Raw genomic sequence first — 21,661 nt, forward strand, 5'->3', positions numbered from 1 at the left:
AATAATTAATTATTAAGAAACATATGCCTGATATACCAACAACACTTTTATCATGTCTAGTCCTACCTCAGTTCCCTGGCTCCAGCCTCCCAACTCCTGCACCTGCTGAATCTGCTTAATTTGATTCAGTGAAGGCTTAGGCGGGGTGGTGCTTACTGTCTCCTTTGTCCAATTATCAACAAGTTTGTGCAGTTCATCTGTGAATGTACTTTTTCTTAGAGGACTGTGATCTGTGGAAAAACAAGGCGACTCGTCATGGCACCAACTGACATTAATTATGGTATACTGACCCGTTTTTTAGCACTACTAGGATAAACCGTACCTCTTTTAGCAGGTAGCATAGTAAGGTGCTCTGGCTTGCAGTACAGTGATAGCCTATTCTTTTCACTACCTGAAAAGCTGCTTGACTGCTGAATCCCTGGATGAGGCATACAAGAAACAGTTTCACAGAGAGCAAATATAAAAAAACAACAACAAGAAAGTGAGAAAGAAATAGTAAAGGCCTCACCAGCATGTGTAACTCCATTGTTGTCTACGTGAGAGTGAGGCCTGGGCCGAAACTTTGTTTTGGTTGGCCTGGGCCTGCGAGGTGAGAGGGCAGGGGGCGCTGCAGGAAGAGGAGGGGTACGAGATAGGGAGGCAGGCAGACTCTGTCTTTGGTCTTTGAGGGAACGAAGCTGCCTGTACAGCTCCTGGAGCTCTCTGTTCTGCTGAGCCTGAAGGGAGACCACCTCTTTGATGTGCCTACAGAGAAAGAGAACGGTTATGTACTGTGGGAAAGAAAAAAAAATAAACGGAGACACAAAGAAGAAAATTCAATAAATGGAGAGGCAAAAGTCTTGTACAATAATAAAATTTCTTTCCCTTGTTGACTTACTTTTCTCTGAGCTTGTGTAATTCTCTTCGCAGGTCTTCATCCTCCAGCTCACTCTCATCATCATCATCACTGCTTCCAAGGGGTGAGTGGCTGTGGCCAGGACCTCGAGGAGCGTGGGCCATTGATGGAGTTCTCTTACTTTCTTCTTTATCTCCTTCCTTTGCCCGAGATTTCCTCCTCTCCCTCACCAAATCAGGAGACACTGGCGAGCTGTCAGTCTGCCTGTCATCTTTCTTAGTCTCAGTCTGGGTCACAGAGAAACGGCCAACTTTTCTGTGAGTGCCACCATGGCCTGATGGTTGATCCTTTGGAGGAGAGGTCTGGGGCACTGGAGTCACCTGGTGATTAATAATGTGGGAAATCTTCATTGCTTGTTTAGACCAGGGCTGCAACATTTTGTCTGCATAATTCATGACGTCAACTATAAAAATTAGTTGATGCGAAATTTTACTGTCAACGCTTCATATACTAATGCCAAGTAAATGTGTTTTTGTAACTGCAATACACTACAGGAAGCTATGGGGAAAGTATCACCTATATCGTCTGCCAAGACTGCAGACAATAGTAAGGAAAAAGAATGTAGTGCGAACTGCAAAACAGGAGGTCAGCGGAAAATGGAAACAGAGATTTTAAAAAATGTGAAAGCATTTCACAGAAAACAAGCAAAGTTAAATGCAGACTGTGCAAAGCAGAGCTTTCCTTTCACGACAGCATTACTGCAGTGTACGAACATTTAAAAGGCTGGCACCCTGGAGCTGTGACATCACCTCTGAATGGGTCAGTTTTACAAAGTTAAGTTAGTTCGTCACACTGATACCTTGTTTATGTAAATGTTCGTATTGTCATGTTTATGTTAGCTTACCTGTCAGAAACTTTTCAGGATGATGCTTGCTAAGCGTTTCCTGGGTCATTATTTTGACCCGGAAACATATGAATATGAAACATTAATCGATGACTAATCAACTAATCAAAGAAAAACTGGCAGATTAGTCGACTACCAAAATTTTTTGTTTCAGCCCTAGTTCAGACTGTCCCAAAGAGTGAGACTAACAAGAATCAGCTAATGTGCTCCTACCTGAAAACGTCCTTTAGTAGGTGGATTAAGTAGTGCTCCTGCCTTCTCATCTTTCAACAGCTGACTGCTTGAATCTGCTTCTGATAATGAGAAAGGGATGAAAGCAAAAGGGAAAGACAAGGACAGAGATACAAAAACACAAACACACGTATAAAAAACACACAAATGATGATACAGACATACAAGAAAGGAAGAGAAACAGAAAAATGTGCATGACAGTGAGACATACAAATGCAAAAAGACAGACACGGAGAACAAACACAAAGGCACAGTGTTAAGAATTGGCCATTCAAATCACACAACATTGTGACTTCTTTAACATGCATGCAAGTCTGTAAAATGTGTAAACATACTTTCTGTGGATGACAATTTTAAAATGAGGTCTTTGTGAATTTAAAGTTGTTAAAAAAAACTACGTGGGGTGTGGGGAGTAGTGATAAATGCATTCATTAAAAGCAAAAACATATTTTAAAATACCAGTTAAATACAGTATAGCCCACCCACACATCCACTCTCTCATTCTCACCAAGTCACCACTGCTCCACCCACTCATTAGACAATACAGCCCAATATCACATTTAAGATCTTTGTCAGAGCAACAGTGATATTGGTCAGTGTGTTTGATATTTGGGATTACGACATTAGAGTGTGTACATGGATCACCACAGCCATTTTTAAGGGAAAAATAAAACATAAAAATTAACATAAAATATATACAGCCTGGTATATGTGTTACTTACAGGTAATGGTCCATTATTAGTCACGCGTGTAGAACATAACATACATGCTCATGCATGTGCTCTTGTAACAGAAGATCTAAGCTACTGCTACACACTTTACACACATAAACACGATTACATGCAAGATGACTGGAATACTTGAAAAGCATGATAAAACTTAGCCATGTGGAAAGCCTAAACATGTGCAAAAGAGCCCGGCAGTAACTTACAATCCTTTGGTAATGCGCACACTGTATTCTAACATATTATGACCTTCGCTATATATTTTACACTTACTTCACTACAGCTACATCATATATTATTGTTTTGGAGCAGTGCTACTGTGTATGAGTTTACAGGATAAGCCTACATGTATTCTGAACTACAAACAATTACATAACATCAGCTTGGTAACTTAGCATCTATGCTATCTGTGTAATGATGTGAGTTGCATTACACTGTCTACACTGAGTCAGCAGGTGCAGGTGAGATGATTGTTGCTGGCAGTGCATGTGGACTTGGGACAATGAAGGGAGGTGTGATGTGAAGGAATATTTCCTTGGCACAGGCACAGCTTGTCTTTACTCCATAGCTCATCAGCACTGGGAGGACATCAGATTTCTGATGGCAAACTCTTCCTATACTGTGCCAATCTCCCACCCTCCTCTACGCTCCACTGTTCTCGCCCCTGAGTGAGCAAGTCATGCAAAAAGAAAGACTGCCAAGAAAATGAAATTTAGTAAAAAGGAATTTAGAAAAAAATCAATAAATAAAAACAAACAGTAATGTATGCAGTGATGTCAACACTAGGGACTTACAGGGGGGACTATAACCAAATAAAAAAAACATACATAAAACAGTATTATTTAGCTGGAAACATTAATGTCCATTAACATTAACTTTAAAGCCTTAAGGGTTAAAAAAGTTATTTTGCTATGTTAAAATTAGTACTATATATTAGATTTAGGTCCATGCCCCAACATCCCATTCTCTCTCTTTCGCTCTCGCTCTCTCTCGCGCGCGCTTACTCCCTAAAAGGACGCTACCTTGCTGGACTCTGGGCTTCTTGAACAAGCTGGCGGAGTGACGCAGTTTGCATGCCCAGTTTTTGAATTTTCGAGTCCAGGATTTCTTGCTAACAGGATTTCTGATACTAGGACATGTCAGGTTTAGGCCAAAATATCCACCTCCTGCATTGTGCTGCTGCTGTCCGTGCCGGAGGGGGATCGGTTGTTGATTGGGGGGCCATGATGCATCTCCAATGGCACTGGTGTCAGAATGTGAGGGTACAGCCTAGAACAGTTAAGACAATTAAGAGTGGCTGCATGGAGTTGAGACATTAAAAAAAACGCAGAGATACTCAAACATTTATATAATACAAATAATCGCGGACAGCTGAAACATAGTGGAGTCACATTTACACACTGAAACAGTACAATAATTATAATTCACTACAGTGAAAGACAAACTGAAGGAGAATTCACTTGAAATCTAATCTGTGGTATTCACTCACAAGAATGGTTGGTTCTCCTGGTACAGGTGGGCGTTGGGGCCCAGCAGAGTCATCCTGATTGGGAGGCAGAAGAGGGGTAGGTGGGCTGGATGAGACAGAGGTGGTGAGGAGTGATGGGCCAAGCTGCTGCTCCACTGGGTCCAACTCCATAGAGTTGGGCAGCTCTTTGGAAGCTTTCTCTCCACCTCCTTCTCTCTCTGGGTCAGGAGAGGTGGAAGATGAACGTGAGGTGGTGGAGGAAGTAGTGGAGGACGAGGACTGTGGGGAAGTATCTGAGATGGAGGCAGGTGGGGGGAAAGATGAGTGGTGGATTGACTGTGGCTCTGATGACTCATCACCACCTGCTGATGTGGAGGCAGCTGATGTTGGGCCAGAGGTAGCTCCCCCAGCCAGTGCTGTCCCACTGCTGTACTCCTGATACAACAAATTCCTTAGCTTTTCATCCAAGGTTTTTATGCGGTTGTCTACAAATTCAATTTTGGGGGGGCCTTCACTGTCTGACTCGGCTACGGAGGAAGGCTGAACAGGGGATGGCGTCATTACGTGGGAGAATGTGGGTATGGGGGTTTCAGCAGTACCCAGATGCAGAGGTGGCAGAGAGGAGTCAGAGGAGGGATGAAAGGGGGCAGAATAACTCCCTGTGTCCTCTGTAACACTTGTCTCTCCCGTGGACACCTCTGACTCTGACATCTGTAAGGAGGACTGCTTCTGTAGTGGAAACTGCAGCTGTTTGAGGGGTGTGTCCACAGCTTTAACCATCTCCTGTTGCTGCTCAGTATATTGTGATTGTTTCTGTGCCTGTATGTGTTGTGATAACAGCTCAACAGGCACTTGGGTTTGTTGTGGGGCCTGCTGTTGTGGTACTGGGCAAACATTTAGCTGTGCCTGCTGTTGAAGAAACTGCTGACTAACTGATTGGGGCAGCATTTGGTTTTGATCTGGTTTCAAAATTGCAGCACCCATAAACATCTGATGCTGTTGCTGCTGTAGCTGCTGCTGCACCATTTGCTGCTGCTGTAAGTGTAATGTCTGTTGTAGGTTTAACTGTTGCTGCTGTTGTTGATCAATGTGGGCTTGTTTGGGGGGCAGTGGACCAGCAGGACTCATAATCTGCTGTTGTAACTGCTGTAACTGAGGCTGCTGCAGCAACTGTGGGGCATACTTTGAGGTCTGCTGTTGAACAAGGGGTTGTTCAGTTGGTTGCTGAGGAAAAGGTGGCAGAGGCAGAGACTGTTGTAACACCTCTGAATGACAATGCTGAGACATTCCCTGCACCTCAGTCAGCTGTTGTTGAAGTGGTATTTGTGTTTGAATTAGCTGCTGCTGATGCAACTGCTGGAGAGACTGCTGAAGTGCTCGTTCCTGCTGTAGTGGTACTTGTTCTTGGTACACCTGATGTTGGGACTGCAGTTTCTGTTGTGGTGATGGTACTTGCTGCTGTGATGCAGACTGTAGCTGTTGGTGTGGTTGTTGTGGGGCTGGTTGGGCTACTTGGGTGTATGTCTGCTGCTCTATGCCAAGTTGGCTTACAGTAGAAGGGATGACTACAGCAGGAGAAGGGGAATGAAAAGAGGCTGAAGATTGGTCCACGGCAGACATACGGGGCCTTGAAGCAGAGATCAGAGTATCATCTACACTTTGACTCGCAGTGGAACAAACACTGGTTCCAGGAGAAGTCAGGTTATCAGGATGAATAGTGATGGGTGAGGGAGACACAACAGCAGGAGCAGTGGACAAGCTGGTGAGGTTAGCATCAGGAGCAGCAGCAGGTGTTGCTATAGTTAAAGGAGCGATAGAAATTTGGTCAGCAGAAGCTGAGATAAGGCCAGTTGAGGTGGTGACAGGGACAGAGACTGGTCCAGGCCTGGTTTCAGGTGCTGTGTGATGAGTAGGGGCTGCGGTAGCAGAGGGGCTCATGGAGGTAGGTGCTGAAACAGTGGAGTCTGGGGGGGAGGTGGCAGAAAGGGTGGGGTAGGAAGGAGAGCCCATTCCAGTCAAGGACTCCAGACTTTGGGATCCTTCACTTTCTACAGCCGCAGAAATGAACACGGAGTTAAGTTTTTGTTATGTGGCCAAATGGGCCATGTTAATAAGCCAAAGTAATAAAACCGACTCCAGGAGTGCTCACCTTTCTCTCTTTGAGGAGACTGGGGAATCCTTGTCTCTGCAGTGGGTGATGGTGTGGTTGCTCCCTGACTGGAAAGAGAGTCTCTGTGGCGAATAGTCTGGTTGATAAAGAACCGCCAACGTCCCACTGGGGAGGAATGGGGCACTGGGTCCACTGAGAAACCGTAAAGATTGTTTACTGTTTTCTACTAAGTTGAGAAACATCACATAGAACATATTCCCATTCTACCAGAACATTTGTATAGGCTTAAACTTACTGGAGTAAGTGGGAGTGCTGACTTGTAACTGGTCAGTCAATCCAGTCTAGTACGAAAATAAGGATTTATCATTTTGTATATATATTCACGTTTTCTCAGGTTCAGCATTATTCAAACAAAACAGAAAAACTAAAGAGGATAGACTGATAGTACCTCTGAATGTGTCTGAAGAATTTCATGGGCTTTCTTAACTATTGCTCTGAGCTCCTCAACAAATTTTTCTTTCTCCACATCAAGGACAAAGTCCTCCTCCACCTGCAAAGTTTTATCAAATGGCAGTCATCAAAAATTAAAACAATACTTTTCAGAGTAAGTGCAAACTACAGGAATATACAGTAATGTACCATGTAATCTGCTATGTCCTCGGGTGCATCCCCTTCAATGTCAAACTTAAATGTCACCATCTTGTTGCTGTGAGTCTCCAACTGACAGTCCACCATATTGTCCCCACAGCCGGACACCTATTAAGTACAAGACAAATAATCACATTTATTCTTTGCTATTAATCTTTTAATATCCATAAACATACTTTAACAAATATAGTAATAAAGTCGGTGTTGGTGTTTCCTATATTTTTTCACCTGAAGCATGCTCAGTTGAAACTGGTGTTTCTCAGCCTTCTGGCTAGAAGCTCGTCTCTGAGACTTAAGTTTCTCTAATTTTCCATTCGCCAAGAGCTGCAAGGGGTCTTCGCCACTGGCTGGTATAGACCTAAAGGTGTCATGGAGAAATTGTATTGTAAATCTTAAGTGTGTATAAATGTATAAACTCAATTATGAAAAAGTAGGGATACTGTATAAAATAGAAATAAAAATGATTTCCAAATCTCCAAAAGGTCATTTTGAATTTCATTGGAGCAACATGTCTCAAAAAAGTTGGGACAGGGCCCTGTTTACCATTTGGTAGCGCCCCCTCTTCTTTTAAATATAGTCTGTAAACATCTGTGAACTGAGGAGACCAGCTGCTGAGCTTTTGGGAGAGGCATATTGTCCTATTCTTGTCTCATGTAGGATTCTAGCTGCTCAAACATCCTGTGTCTTCTTTGTGGTATTTTTAATTTCATGATGCATTAATTGTTTTAAATGGGTGAAAGATCTGGACTGCAGGCAGGCCTCTTCAGCATCTGGACTCTTCTACTAAAAAGCCAGCGCTGTTGTAAAAGATGCAGTATGTGGTTTAGCACCGTCTTGCTAAAATATGCAAGACCTTCCCTAAGAAAGATGTCATCTGGATGGGAGCATGTGTTGCTCTAAAACCTGTATACATCTTTCAGCACTGATGGTGCCTTTCCAGATGTTCAGGGTTATTATTACATAGGCACTAATGTAACCACATACTGTCAGAGATGCAGGTTATTGAACTGAGTTCTGATAACAAACTGGATGGTCCCTTCCCTATTTAGTGTGGTGCCTCAGCATTCATGTTTTCAAATTTCAGATTTTGTTTGTCACAGACCATATTTACACTTTGCCTCAGTCCATTTTAAATGAACTTTGGCCCAAAGAAGATGGCAGTGTTTCTGAATTATGTTTACATATGGATTCTTCTTTGCATAATAAAGCTTTAACCTGCATTTGTGAATGGCTGTCCAGAATCATCACTGGTAATAACAGCAAAGTTCCTGTCTATGAAGCAGAGATCAAACACTAGTTTTCAGATGAAAAGTTTGTGTGTCCGATTCCAAATGTGGCACGTTGGTCAGAGGCCCAAACAGAAGCAAGCTTCTCATTGTTTTCAATACCGGCAGTTCTATGTGCGAGGAATCTGACCCTGAGGGTCAGACTGTCAATGAGAAGAACATCCAACAAAAACCACTTGAACTATGGTTTCTGTCAGCATGTTATTGCATGTCAGCACACAGTGCAATGGACTTTTCTGGCTGAACCAAAACAACCAAAACCAAATACTCCTGGCCTGCCAAAGAAAGATCACTGAGACTATGCACTGTTACCCAAAATGAGATTAAAGATAAAGGCTTGTCATTTGGCCACAGTGTTTAAAATCTAGTGCAACACAGGGAAAAATGCAGAGGAGATCTAAAAACAGCAGCCATGCTTGAAGCAGTTTAAAGGCTCTCACTCAACATTAAATGTGAAACTGTAAAGGATTCAAATGTAAAACATTATTACATCATAAGACTCTTTTAGGATTTCTAAAAAACATAATCTTTTTGCACTACTACTTAGCTGCAAAATGAATTCAATTTAAAAAGAAAAACCAAGTCTCTGAGCAAGTTTTAAGTCCTTGTATGGCAAATTACAGCTTCACTCAGTACTGAGATTACATTTATATGGAAATCAGACTATAATGATATCACTTACCCTGATGAAGAATGACGATCTGCACTTGTCTTACAAGGACCATCCTGTAAAGTGACATATATACAAACACACACACACAAACCATGCCAGCATGAAGAAAAGAATGCAAAAATAGATTAGCTATGTTAACGTCAAGTAAAGCAATAATGTGATTATGACAAATGACATATAGGACATGTTCTATGAATACACTTAGGAATCAAAATTTGTTAGTATGAATCAAAAAGGTGCAGTCAAAGCTTATTTTCAAATATTTAGATTTAGCAGTATTCTTACTTATTCTGCCAGTATGTCAGTAAAGTTATTATCAAATTTATAAAGCAAACTTTCATACTTCTTGTACCTGAGCAATGCCCAGCAGGGAAAGGTCACAGTCTTGCAGCGAGCCTTGGGTCAGTTTGGGTTTGGGGACATTAGAATCAAGTGATTGTAGAGTAGTAACAGGCAGAGGGGAGGTGGGTATAAAGTCAACTTGCCCTGGTAAGGTTACCTGGGCTGCTGGTGAAGATGTAGGCAGCTCTGGAGCAGGGGCAGCAGCAGGATAGGTGGATGGCAGGGATGTAAGAGATGATAGTGTAGAAGGACATGAGGTATGCAAAGGGCTTAGGGGCACTTGCTGTGTAGGAAAGACAGCATGGGGCAAAATAGGCTGCTCAGATATTGGTGTCTCAGAGTGTGTCTGACTGTGCATCTGTGTTTGAGAGTGTGCTTGGGCCTGATTGCTGGCTTGTGTTTGTGTGTGAGCTGGTGGCATCTGCTTGGGATGGTGCTGTGGAGAAGGAGGGGCACCTAGCACTAGGTGGCTATACAGAGACAGGGTCTTGCCCTGGGACTGAGGCTCAGCCACATTATTGGGGCCTAATTGTCCAGGAGCAATCGTCATTAGAGGTGAAGTAGGTTGACACTGTGAGGGAAGCTGAGTCTCGTCAAAGGTTATCAAAGCTGGTTTCAGAGGAAGTGGTTGCTGAACAGGAGTTGAGCTGGGCAGTGCCGGTAACTGGGTCTGTGGGGGTGGCATGGCGAGAGATTGCTGCACGTGAGAAAGCTTCTGCAGCTGTTGTTGGTACTGCTCAGTATACTGAGGAACAGCAGGCTGGCAGATGGACTGAATTACTGAAGGGTCACCCTGAACAACTGGATGTAGTGATCTTTGGCCTGGGACTTGTGCTTGTTTGGTCTGTATAGGACGAAGAGGGGCAGCTACTGAACTGAGACCATCTGTTTTAGTTCCACAACTTCCAGCTGAGCCAGGTGACAGAATCATCTGCTGATACTGGATTACTGGGTGCTGTTGTTCCAGCTGTTGGGTAATATGAGTTATATCAGACTGTACAGGTGGTATGGCTTGCTGGGTAGGGTGAGGGACATACTGACTGGTCAAAGGACCAGCAGCAGACTGAGCATGCAACTGGCTAGCTTGCTGGCCTTGAGTTTGTTGTTGGATCTGGGGCTGGGTGAGCGCTGGCATTTGAGCATTTTGCTGAATAAGAGTTTCATGTTGAATCTGACTGGGGATTGAAGCAACTGCACCTGAAAGCTGGACAGTAGTTTGACTTTGTTGGCCCATCATTTGAACATCAGCCTTTGGGACCTGGCCATGCAGTGGCTGTGACTGAGTAAAGGTTGTGGTCAGAGGATGAGCCTGGATTGGCTGAGAAGTTACTTGACTCTGTGTGGGAGTAACAGGCCCAGGGTAACTACTTTGGGAAGGAACCTGCTGGCTCTGGATGACTTGTGTGTGTCCCTGAATCAATGATAATGGGGTAGTTACTTGGCCCTCTGTCATAGCTTGAGGTGCTTGGGCTGCAGACTGAGCTATAAACCTGGCTGGGCTCTGGCCTTGGTTCTGGGGCTGAGCCTCACTTTGTCCTTGCTGTGTAAGGATTTGCGCTGGGACACTTGCAGGTGTCTGAACAGTAGTAGGAATGGTCATGGGCACTTGGCCCTGAGATATAATATGAGTTTGGTGATGAATTACCTCAGTACTGACTGGTGCGCCAACTGATATGTGAGGTTCCATTACAGATGTGTGCTGCTGTGGTTGGGCAACAAATGCCTGCTGCTGCTGCATCAGTGCTACTTGCTGCTGTTGCTCTATCAGCTGTTGCTGAGACGCATGAGGTGTAAACTGAGTAGAGTTCAGTTGTGGGATGCACATCTGCTGTATATCGGTTGGTTGATGATGAATCTGCTGCTCACTGTTGCTTTGTGGAATAGGGACAGCTTTGTGTTTTTCAGTTTGCTGAAGTTGAATGATGGAAGCTTGCTGCTGCTCTTTAATCTGCTGATTCATCAGAGCCTGTTGCTGTAATCTTTCTGCTTGCTGTTGTAACAGGACTTGCTGTTGACGCTGCTGCTCTAACTGTTGTTGCAACAGAGCTTGCTGCTGCTGCTCTATCTGCTGTTTGAGTTGCGCTTGTTGCTGCTCTTGTTGCTGCAGCTGAGCTTTCTGTTGAAGCTGCTGCTGCTGCTGTAGCATTAACTGCTGTTGTATCAGTGCCTGCTGCTGTTCCATTTGCCGGATTAAGGCCTGCTGTTGCAGTTGTTGTTCATTCTGCTGCTGCGTCTGCTGGGGATGCTGCTGCAATAACATTTGTTGCTCGTTTTGCCCACTTTGTTGCTGATTCTCTGTTTCCTTTTGTGTTCCAGTTTGGCGCTGTCCAATTTGTTGATATAACTGACTCTGTTGCTGTGAAGGAGGTTGCTTTGGTGGTTGTTGCTCTAACTGATGCTGAAAAATTGGTTGCTCTTGCGGTCCAAGACCTTGTTGCTGCTGCTCTTGTTTCTGTTGAATGAGAGCTTGCTGTTGCTGTTGATCCAACAGTTGCTTTTGTTTAAGCGCTTGCTGCTGCTGTAGCTGGGCTTGCTGCTGCTGTTGAAGCAGTGCTCTTTGTTGTTGCTGATCAAGCTGTTGCTGGACATACAGCTGATGTTGCTCAAGCAGTAAAGCTTGTTGCTGCTGCTCTTTTTGCTGCTGCTGTTGTAACAAAGTTTGCTGTTGCTGAAGCTGTTGTTGTGATTGTAGCACTATCTGCTCACAGGGATCCCCTGTTGATTGCATAGCTCGCTGCTCCATACCTGTTTGTGGTGTGAACACATGCTGCTGTGAAGCTGGCTGGACATGTGGGGCAGACTGCTGTACACAGATCTGCTGCTGAGTCTCAGACTGATGTTTCTCGATGGACGTAGCTGAAAGGCTGTGTTGATGCTGTTCTGTTGCAGGCTGAGCGGCAGTAACTTGTTGTTCAAGCTCAGCCGACTGGCCCCCCATTTGCAGTTGTGGCTGCTGCTGCTGCTGCTGCAAATGAAGGGTGGAGGTCTGGGGATCCATTCCCATCTGTTGTTGTGGGACAATAGTCTGCTGGGGGATCACGACAGACTGTGTTTGTTGGGGTGCAGCCTGGGAAATGATGTCAGTGATCTGCAAGGGAGTGGCAGGGTGTTGGGTCTGCTGAGCGTGGGGCACAATTGTCCTTGCTAGTCCAGCAGTATCACTGACTGGCATGGATGCAGTGAGAACATTAATGGGTGCCTGTGGGGAAACAGGTGGTATGTATGACTGTGAAGGGGCAACTGATCCGTGGGGAGTGGCGGTTTGAAAAACATCTGATGGGAATGTTTGTGACTATTGAGTGATAATGGCAAAATGATGTTTGGAGTTGAAAGAAGGGGGAAAAGAAAGTAGCAGAAAAACTGGGTTAAGATTAAGCTTTGGAAACAAGCATAAATTATCAACACATTTAATTTTAATCAGGGTGTCCCACAGTGCTTTATAGCAGAGGTTGGCTGCCTCCCCACAAAATTAACCAGAATCACAATTTCACACTCCAAGGTAATATAGTATTTAATGAGAGAGACATCTCACCACCTCTGACAAACAACTTCCTGGGGGAAACCCTGTGTAGTGTAAAACCAGATGGCAAATCTCAGATGATTATGAGGATGATTTATGATGGCACAAACAGTTATTATATGGAAAAGAACACATTAAAATTAATGTTAACCTTCATTGCCCCGATGTTAAATTAGGCTGTCAGTTTAATATGCACATTATCACCATTTTCACCTGAAAGTATTGTTGAGGTACACTTGGTGATACCTGCGGAACCACGGTACCGGAGTGAAGAAATGTCTGACCCATGGGTCCTCCTCCACTTTGTCCTATGGACATGCTTGTCATACTAACACTCGGCCCAAGAGGTACAGTAGCAACACCTGTACTCTCACCAATGGGGGGCATCTGAGGGTGAGGCAATGCACCAGTGCTCTGTTGTGCAAGAAAAATAATGAATACATATATAAATATATATACAGTGTTTAAGTTCAAAAAACAGTAATTTTATCAGTAAGATATAAAAATACACCTACAGATGCAACTGTGGCTAGTGAGGTCTGTGAGTGGGTATATGAGTCCCCTTGCAGAGAGTATGCCTGGCTCTGTCCACTTGCATAAGATTCACAGCTTGCAGATCCAATGCTCTCTCCTTCTGAGTAGTCAAAGACATTTAAAAAGTAAGACGCTATAAAAATTCAGACTACACAAAAAGTACTTGTCCAAATCATATTCATGTATTTTAAATTTTCATTTAAAATTTCACCATTATAATTGTTTCATATTTCACATTTTGATCAGCTACTGGCACATGGGATATGTCACTAAGGAGCACACTGTACCTGGCAGATTTAGGGTTGCCCCACTGAAAATATTTTGCTGCCTGACATGTTGGTCCACTTCAGGAAGCTCCTCGGACTCCTGCACTCCACCTCCCCCTCCGTCTCCTGTGTGTCCAGCTGCCCCTTGCACCAGTGAGGATGGGTAAGATGGATGAGTAAAGGTGTAGGAAGTGAGAGTGGAGTCTCTTCGTTCTTCAAAGCCCTGCTGCTGAAGGACCTGCTGCTGTCGACGCTCCCTTGACTTTTTGATTAGGTTCACTCTGTCCCGGATGGATTTTCCGACCACCTTGGCATCACTTTCATGAAAGAAGCCTGATTTCACCTGTAATAAGGAAGTGGGAAACACAGAGGCAAAGAGAGAGTAATTAATTAATGGGCAAATGTCAGCTGAGGAAATCTAGATCAGCTGGAGAAATCTTGAAGTGGCTGATAGATAAAGTGAAGGGCTTGTAATTCCTAATCTACATTTAAGCTTTCAAATATCAAATCAAAGCCTTTTCCCAGTCAACAGTACCTGACACCTACGGGGCCGATCAGCTTATCAGGCATTAATTATTCCTGCCTTACCATCTCTAGAGCCACTTCTTCAGCACTATCATTTTCCAGGTCATAGCTGAACTCAATGGCCTCGTTGTCCTTGTGCTTCCCCTTCAGCTTCTTGGGGTCTTCAACCCAAATTCGGAGAGCCAGGCAGTCCTGGGTGCCCGTGTCCTCCTCAGCTAGTTCCACCCGGACGCCTGTGTCCTCCCCAAAGAAAGCATGGTTCAGCAGGTCTCGAATGGAGAGTCTGTCAAGAAAGGAGAATTCGATGATAGAAGAGACTGGGATGTTTAATGATCACTTTACCAGTCACTCTGCATAATAGAGTGGATGCTATAGTGTTATGAAAGTAAATCCTGCTTACCTCTGGCTTTTGTTCTGACGAATGCAGCCTTCAATGATCTCTTTGATCTCTGGGTCATTTACTTTGTCAAAGCTGGCTGGCTTTATACCCTGAAAAATAAAAGAAACAGGAAATTCATTGTATTCTACAGGAACGTATGTAATTAGGATTTTAAGTCCTGCATTTAACAATCAAAACATTTTCAGAGTTGAGCCAAATAGTTTAGATCACAATTAAATAAAACAACAATCAATTAGATCCTTATGCATCATCACCACAAATGCACAGAGTTTGCTTGCGAATATTTCAAAGACTCACGCTTGTGACTTTGCGATAGATCTGAGCAGCATTTTGGCACTCAGAGTAGGGGTACTCTGAAGTAGCCATCTCCAGCATACACATCCCAAAGGCATATACATCCACAGACTCATCATAGTGCTCCTCATACATCTCTGGAGCCATGAACTCCGGAGTTCCTGTTAAAACCAAGCAGTACTCTATGACAACCCAAACATCTATATATTATTTCACTACAGATTAGAGTTTGTATTTACAGTTATGTAATACCATTCACAAAGCAGAAATTTCCTCAGACTCAATGTAAGAATTTTCAAATTGATAATAATCTACCTACTGATCATCTAATTTATCTTTACTGGGCACTGCTTCTGCAGGCTAAGAGAGATGGCATTTCATCATCAGTGCCCTCTTTCTACACTCAGCACTAACATAGAAATAAACTATACATCTACTGAAGTTAAGTGAGGCTTTTGTAAAATCTTAGTAGTGCTGAATGCAGAGGAAAAGCCTTAATCTTATAGAGACATGGCATGATTTATCTAAAAAGCATTCAATCTATAAACTGCAAGCAGCCTACCTATAACACTCTTTGCAAAAGAGGTCCTCATAAGAGTGGCCAGTCCCAGATCACCGATCTTGACTGATCCTGTGGGGCCTGTTATAAAAATGTTGTCACACTTGAGGTCCCGATGGACAATTGGTGGAGTCCTGGTGTGAAGGAAGTGAAGGCCTTTCAGAATTTGTCTACACCAACTTCTAAGGACCTTGGGTTTCATCACCTTAAAGCGCTTCAGGTAACTGTGGATAGAGAATAAAAGCAATCAAACTCAAAAGAATATTGTAATAAACAACCAATAGACAAAACGTGTAAGTCAAAACACTGACAGCGATAGGGGAATATTATGAATTACTTATATTTCCTGAATTTTAATGTGTTGTGATAATGTCATGACACTTCACCTGAATCACATTATATATCTCTGTATAAAGCAACACATCTGTCCAAATTAATAGTACATTAACTCTATGCACAATAAAAACTGTGTTTTGCAGTATGAACAATCTCATTCATCATATTCATCAACAGAAGTGAGTGCCAAGGTGTTGGCAAGACAAACAAATGAATGTGGATTAACACATTTTATAGATTAACTGAAATAATTCTTTTTTTAGAACATAATAAACACAGACTCAATAATAGCTATCTGTACCAGATTTGAGAAGGTTATACTAACGTTTTGAGTGTTCCTGATGTCATGAGTTCAGTGACTAGTACAATGCACTTCTTTCCACGAAGTACGGACTCCCAGGAATCATAGAAGCGGACGATGTTGGGGTGCTGAAGCCCCTTTAGCATCTCTGCCTCTTCTTTGAAGCGTTGCTGCTCTGCCTTGGTCAGCTTACGATCCTGAAATAAGAGGTACATGTCATGTCATGGGGCGATCGTGGCTCAAGAGTTGGGAGTTCGCCTTGTAATCGGAAGGTTGCCGGTTCGAGCCCCCGGCTTGGACAGTCTCGGTCGTTGTGTCCTTGGGCAAGACACTTCACCCGTTGCCTACTGGTGGTGGTCAGAGGGCCCGGTGGCGCCAGTGTTCGGCAGCCTCGCCTCTGTCAGTGCGGCCCAGGGTGGCTGTGGCTACAATGTAGCTTGCCATCACCGGTGTGTGAATGTGTGTGTGAATGGGTGGATGTCTGGATATGTAAAGCGCTTTGGGGTCCTTAGGGACTAGTAAAGCGCTGTATAAATACAGGCCATTTACCATTTACCATGTCATGTCATGAACCTCAGCATCTGTTTAACTCCCTTACTCCTTGACTACTCAAAGGAACCCAAAATATAAGCCTGCCCTGGACAGCACTTCCATAATGAAGCAATAAAACCTACTGCCACTAGATGGTGCTAGCAGCATATAGATGTAGCTCTGCAAAGACAACACCCAGTCACTGGCTTTATAAAACACATTTCTACTGCATCTGCCACACATCCCTAGTATGGCGGACAGAATGGCTGTTGCAAAAATACAGTTCACTGGCACAAGCAGCTTCCTATAGGAACAGAGATAGCCACTGACTAATCCCTCAGTTACACACTGGTATATAGTCTTTTGCAATATCTAAGACGGATCGCATAAAGGTTTTTTCTTCTGTTGTGAACATATAAAGCATGTTTGTTTTCTTCTTTTTGCATTTCTAGACATTATACTGCTTTTTCTTAAAATACTAACACTTTAATTAATATAATTTGCTGTACTATATTCACATAGAAAATACACGAACATTAAGTTCCCAGCAGGTGGGGAAAAATATTTCAGAATATGCTATGTTGGATAGTGATTTGAGAATTTATTAAGAGTCACATAAAACTGGCAATTAAAGCATTTCACTGTGAGAGATGACTTTGCTGGCTCCACTAAGTGAGTGTGTATTTTTAGACTTTGTCATTAACAACTGTTGCTATATCCATGTATACAAATCCGGCTTTTCAGGTATGCGGTCTTTTGAGCTTTATTAACCTAGGGATCTGCTATTTCAGGGAATTATCACAGTTTTAATAGGAAAGTTAAGTGTCATGGTTTTGTATTATTAAAAGAAATACAAATTTTATGCCATTTATGCAAAGAAACTTATGAAGAAATAAAAAACAAACAATACAGTATGTTTCACTTATTATCAATGAGGGAGTTGGGTGGCAGCCACTACTGTGTCGCAAACAGACCTCACTATAAATAGAAGTCATCATAACACTTGGTTTCCACTGATCGATTTCATTGATGTTAAGCTTGCTTTTTTTTTCCCCACAAACCCCGCCCCCCCCCACAGGGAGGTGGAGTACTGCAGATATTTGGACACAGATCAACAGATTTTCATGTAATGTCGATATCCTGTTATGCAGCTTTCTGTCACTTTATATATTGATATACATTTTTCTGCCTACACTAAAAGCTCTGTACTTATTTTTTCAGAGCACTTTTGCTCTCTGTGTCGATACTGGTTTGGTGTCCTTTTCTGGAAATACTAAGCAATCTCTTCACCCTCCCCTCTCAACGGAGAAGACGCATCAACAAAAAAGCTGCTCCTTTTTGCACTCACTAAGAATTAGTTCCTCAGAATAGCCTTGCCCTTACACCTTCCTGCCTTTACTACCAAGTCTGTCATGTTACTATGTATGAGCATTCTTATGCAAATGTGAGTCTCAATGCCGCCTGCTTCTACCTTTTCTCATATTTTCGCGTGTGCTCATGCTGTGCTGTATTTTGTCAAGGAGTACTGTCTGTGTCCTCATTCAGAGCTCCAGTCTACCTCGCTGTCTGGCACACTGTGAAACAGTGTGACTCTGTCTGCTGCCTCCTCAGCGTCTATTTTGTCTCCCCACAGAGCATTGCATCATCAGCCACCCTTAGGGTCAGCAAAGGTCATTAAGAGTTCAGTTAATATCTGTCTAGACGTACTCACACAAGCCTACTGCCCACTGTGAACCAGCTCACACATTCACACTAATATTCTCATAAACGGAGACACAGCATCAATGAAGAAATCCCTCTAAGTGTATTATTAATAAGCCACAGCTGTCTTACTCAAACTGCTACCTGCACCAAATTACAATTACACAGACTAAGTGCAATATAAAAAAGATAGCAAAAATCTGATATTGTTAGATTAATTGGTGATTACAAATCGGTTATTGGTGTGAAGGGCTGTCTATCACTCTGTGTTGGGACGGTGATGCAGTGGCATCCTGTCCAAGGTGGATGCTGCCCTTTCTTCCATCCCCCTTAGATCCTTAATTGGATTAACAGTCAAAAATATAAATGAATAGATATGACAGTACAAATAATGCATTGGTAAAAACAGCAATTCGCAGACAAAGAGTTCACAAACAAAATGATAAATAGACACGAGGGGGAAAGAAAAACAGTTGCAGAGCAATTTGTTAACCATCAATTAAATGAGAAAGCAACATTGAAACACACAGACAGTTCTACATTTCTGCTTTCAAACAGAGAAATCATAAAAATTCAACATATCCTGTGTATATAAATGCAGATGGAATGACAATGAATCTAGTTCCAGCACTGTTATTCTTAATACTTTAGACTGTTAACAAGAAAACTCAAAATTATATGCACTTGTTTTTCAATGTGTACACTGGAGAAGGTGGACAATAGTCATCAGGATTATGAATAAAACTTTACCACACTACTTCCTACCGTATTTATTTTGTTTGCTTGTCTACTATATTATCCAGGCATGGGAGAGGCCAGAAACCTATTGTACTCCTAGTGTCAATCTTCTATGCATGATGTATGATTTGAAGACTATGGAACTAGCAAAAAGACAGCAATGACCAAGTGAGCCTGGATTACAAATGAGTACATTAGATGGGTAACTCTGGTTAAGCAGTTAGAGAAGTAAAGCTAAGAGGGTTTGGACATGTGCAGAGGAAGGACAGTAGATATACTGGATAATGGATGCTGAGGGACTGGTGTTACAGAGAAGGATGCTAGGAATGGGGTGAGACAGAGGCAGTTGATCCACTGTGGTGAACCCTAAAAGGAGGAACCTTTCCCTTTCAAAAATAATTTGATATTCAGTTTTTACTTAAAGTGTGTCATAGATGGGCCCACAGTGGTAATTGTAGAATCTCAGACATGCGAAGTAATTATTTCACCCTGCATTACAATGACTGATTTTGGCCATAGTTACTGCACAAAATATTTAAGTATGTAATACTTTGTGATGTTCCTCTTATTTTGTTAATACTTTCAACATCATGTCATTTTTACATGGTGCATCTGTGGCAGGGACTTCAGTACTATAAATCAGTAAACAGAATAAGATCTAAGCACCATGTGCACCGTGAGATTTTCTTTGGATCAGACATCTGGTAGAGCAGAAGGTCAAGCCGCGGGTTATTAAGTAGCCTCATAAAACACCGGGGTAAATGGGCAGGATATAGCTTACAAAGTACACAAGTCGACGGCATGAAGCTGGGATCATGAACGCACCATGTGAGCCTTAAACCATCTATTTTGGCAAGCACTGTGTAGGTATCACATTTACGTATATAACACTGGGGTTACATTCTTATTTGAGATGGCTATAGCAGGATAAAGGGGACTAATTTGGAGCACTATCCGAGGAGCGTTATTCATACTGAAGGTGCATATTTATACATTTATCAGGGTGCATGCACCGTATCTTGTCCTGAAGTTAGAGTTTTAAGGTGGTGGATGGCTAAGATTAGATTACTGTAAGCTCCAACAGCTCAAACTAACAAGACAGATTGCTGCAAAAGGGTTGCCTGCATACCAGATTAAGACTCCAGGCCAGTGGGCCAGGTTTACAAAGATCTATTAGCTCCTTTAGCCAACACGCTAGCCTTTACCACTACAAGAAATGTGTTCAATTGTTTCTTGTTTTACTGTGGTACTACTGTTGTGCAGTGGTAGAGACACCTTTTATACTATAATGTCTACTTTTTTGTTTTAAAAACAAAGCAGGTGTCTTTTTGTTAGTCCCACATTCTTCACAGATTTCTGGTTAGGCATGTTGTCAAACCAGAAACCTACTCTTCAGATGAAATTGTGTGCTAACTGACTGCTATCTGACCAAACAGGTTTTTTTCAATGTGCTGCCTTTGACAATTATCATACCATAAAAAATGGATCACCAGTGCTTACGTTTTATTGATTTCTAATCAAGCTATACAGTTAATGGTAGTGTTATGCGGTTTTTGTTTACAGCAATCAATAGCAACTGAATCTCTGGTTCAGTTGGCTGGCTGGTTAGGTAATAAAGACTCTGGGGGGAGGATACAGCCCCAAGGACACTTGTCAACTATCAGAGACCCAGCAAATATGTGCCTGGCCAGTTTGATTAGATTGATTCCAATCGGTCTAGTCAGTTCAGCTGTAGTCTATTTGATTTAGCCTGAACTAATTTTAGTCACCCATCATTACTATGTCATTGCTTTTCCTGACCAGACTGGTCTTTCACAATTAGAAACAACAAACACAATCCCCGACTCCTCCCTTTATTGTTTTTATTGTTATCATATCAGACCAACCCAAAGAAGTATATCCAGAATAAACACCTTTTGCAAATATTCTCAAGTCGATGAGCATGTTGAAGTTCACTAAGATACTTTGATCACTGCAAAATTGACAGTTTTTAATAGAACATACACAATATGACAGTTAACAAAAAAATCCAAATGTGTTCTCTTATCACTTCCAAACTGTTAGACTTGACTGTATGGAGTCTTTACCAAGCCAGCACACATGGTAAAGTGTTTGGAGAAGGCAGCCTCCTAAGCTGACATTTACCTTTTTATATGGAGCTAAAATTCTCTGAAACAAAACAAGTAAAATCACCAAACCCAAAGTGGTGACTACTGTTAAACTCAGTCCTAAATGCTTCTAGTCTTGTGAATGTAACTGGCCTGGGGTGTGCTGGACCTGTCTGGGATGACTGGGTTGAACCAGTCTGGTTTCTGCCTCCCGGGTTATGCTGTCTGTGCAGGATTTTTGTTCCAGCCTGACAGGCACCCACTGTAATTAACTCCCTGGATCACTCTGCATGCTCACTCAAACAGACAAAAAAGTGATGGGGGAGAGTATGGGTACAGGGGGAAAGTGGGGTGAGAGAGAAAGAGAGAGGGAGGGAGGGAGGGTGACAGGCAGACACATACAGTGATATGTTGACACAGACAGACAAGAGGGCAACAGCTCCCAGTTATGGGATTCAAACAAACACATTCCCCTGTATGGATGGCAATATACGACCTAAGCAATAGCAAGGTCGATGTATAGCTCTGCTCTGTGAGGTGTGGAATTCCCTGGGAAAGGGAGAGGAAAGAAGAGGGATGGTGTCCACACTGTGAACTTTAATTACCCACTCATTCAAGCTGCATTT

The 21,661-nt window shown here is 42.7% G+C and overlaps 1 protein-coding gene across 6 annotated transcripts in view; it reads right to left on the reverse strand.

Annotated features, from left to right (window-relative positions):
* The window catches only part of wnk3 (WNK lysine deficient protein kinase 3), a 37,541-nt gene that overhangs the window by 3,456 nt on the left and 12,424 nt on the right, over nt 1-21,661 (reverse strand). For 2 of the 6 annotated variants that reach the window (XM_025901655.1, XM_013273175.3), the window contains exons 3-24: nt 15,982-16,154; nt 15,324-15,544; nt 14,765-14,922; nt 14,468-14,556; nt 14,131-14,350; nt 13,564-13,885; nt 13,258-13,376; nt 12,956-13,156; nt 9,233-12,514; nt 8,890-8,933; nt 7,150-7,279; nt 6,913-7,029; nt 6,722-6,823; nt 6,569-6,614; nt 6,313-6,465; nt 4,185-6,211; nt 3,718-3,964; nt 1,953-2,032; nt 878-1,215; nt 509-744; nt 323-418; nt 67-230 (exon numbers count right to left, since the gene is read on the reverse strand). In XM_025901655.1, the coding sequence (XP_025757440.1) occupies nt 67-230; nt 323-418; nt 509-744; nt 878-1,215; nt 1,953-2,032; nt 3,718-3,964; nt 4,185-6,211; nt 6,313-6,465; nt 6,569-6,614; nt 6,722-6,823; nt 6,913-7,029; nt 7,150-7,279; nt 8,890-8,933; nt 9,233-12,514; nt 12,956-13,156; nt 13,258-13,376; nt 13,564-13,885; nt 14,131-14,350; nt 14,468-14,556; nt 14,765-14,922; nt 15,324-15,544; nt 15,982-16,154 (8,565 nt within the window). The remainder of the gene's footprint in view (nt 1-66; nt 231-322; nt 419-508; nt 745-877; nt 1,216-1,952; nt 2,033-3,717; nt 3,965-4,184; nt 6,212-6,312; nt 6,466-6,568; nt 6,615-6,721; nt 6,824-6,912; nt 7,030-7,149; nt 7,280-8,889; nt 8,934-9,232; nt 12,515-12,955; nt 13,157-13,257; nt 13,377-13,563; nt 13,886-14,130; nt 14,351-14,467; nt 14,557-14,764; nt 14,923-15,323; nt 15,545-15,981; nt 16,155-21,661) is intronic. The other 4 variants (XM_025901656.1, XM_025901657.1, XM_005478097.3 and 1 more) reach the window with 4 other exon arrangements.

Source organism: Oreochromis niloticus, linkage group LG20 (genome assembly GCF_001858045.2).
Source record: "Oreochromis niloticus isolate F11D_XX linkage group LG20, O_niloticus_UMD_NMBU, whole genome shotgun sequence".
NCBI classification, from domain to species: Eukaryota; Metazoa; Chordata; class Actinopteri; order Cichliformes; family Cichlidae; genus Oreochromis; species Oreochromis niloticus.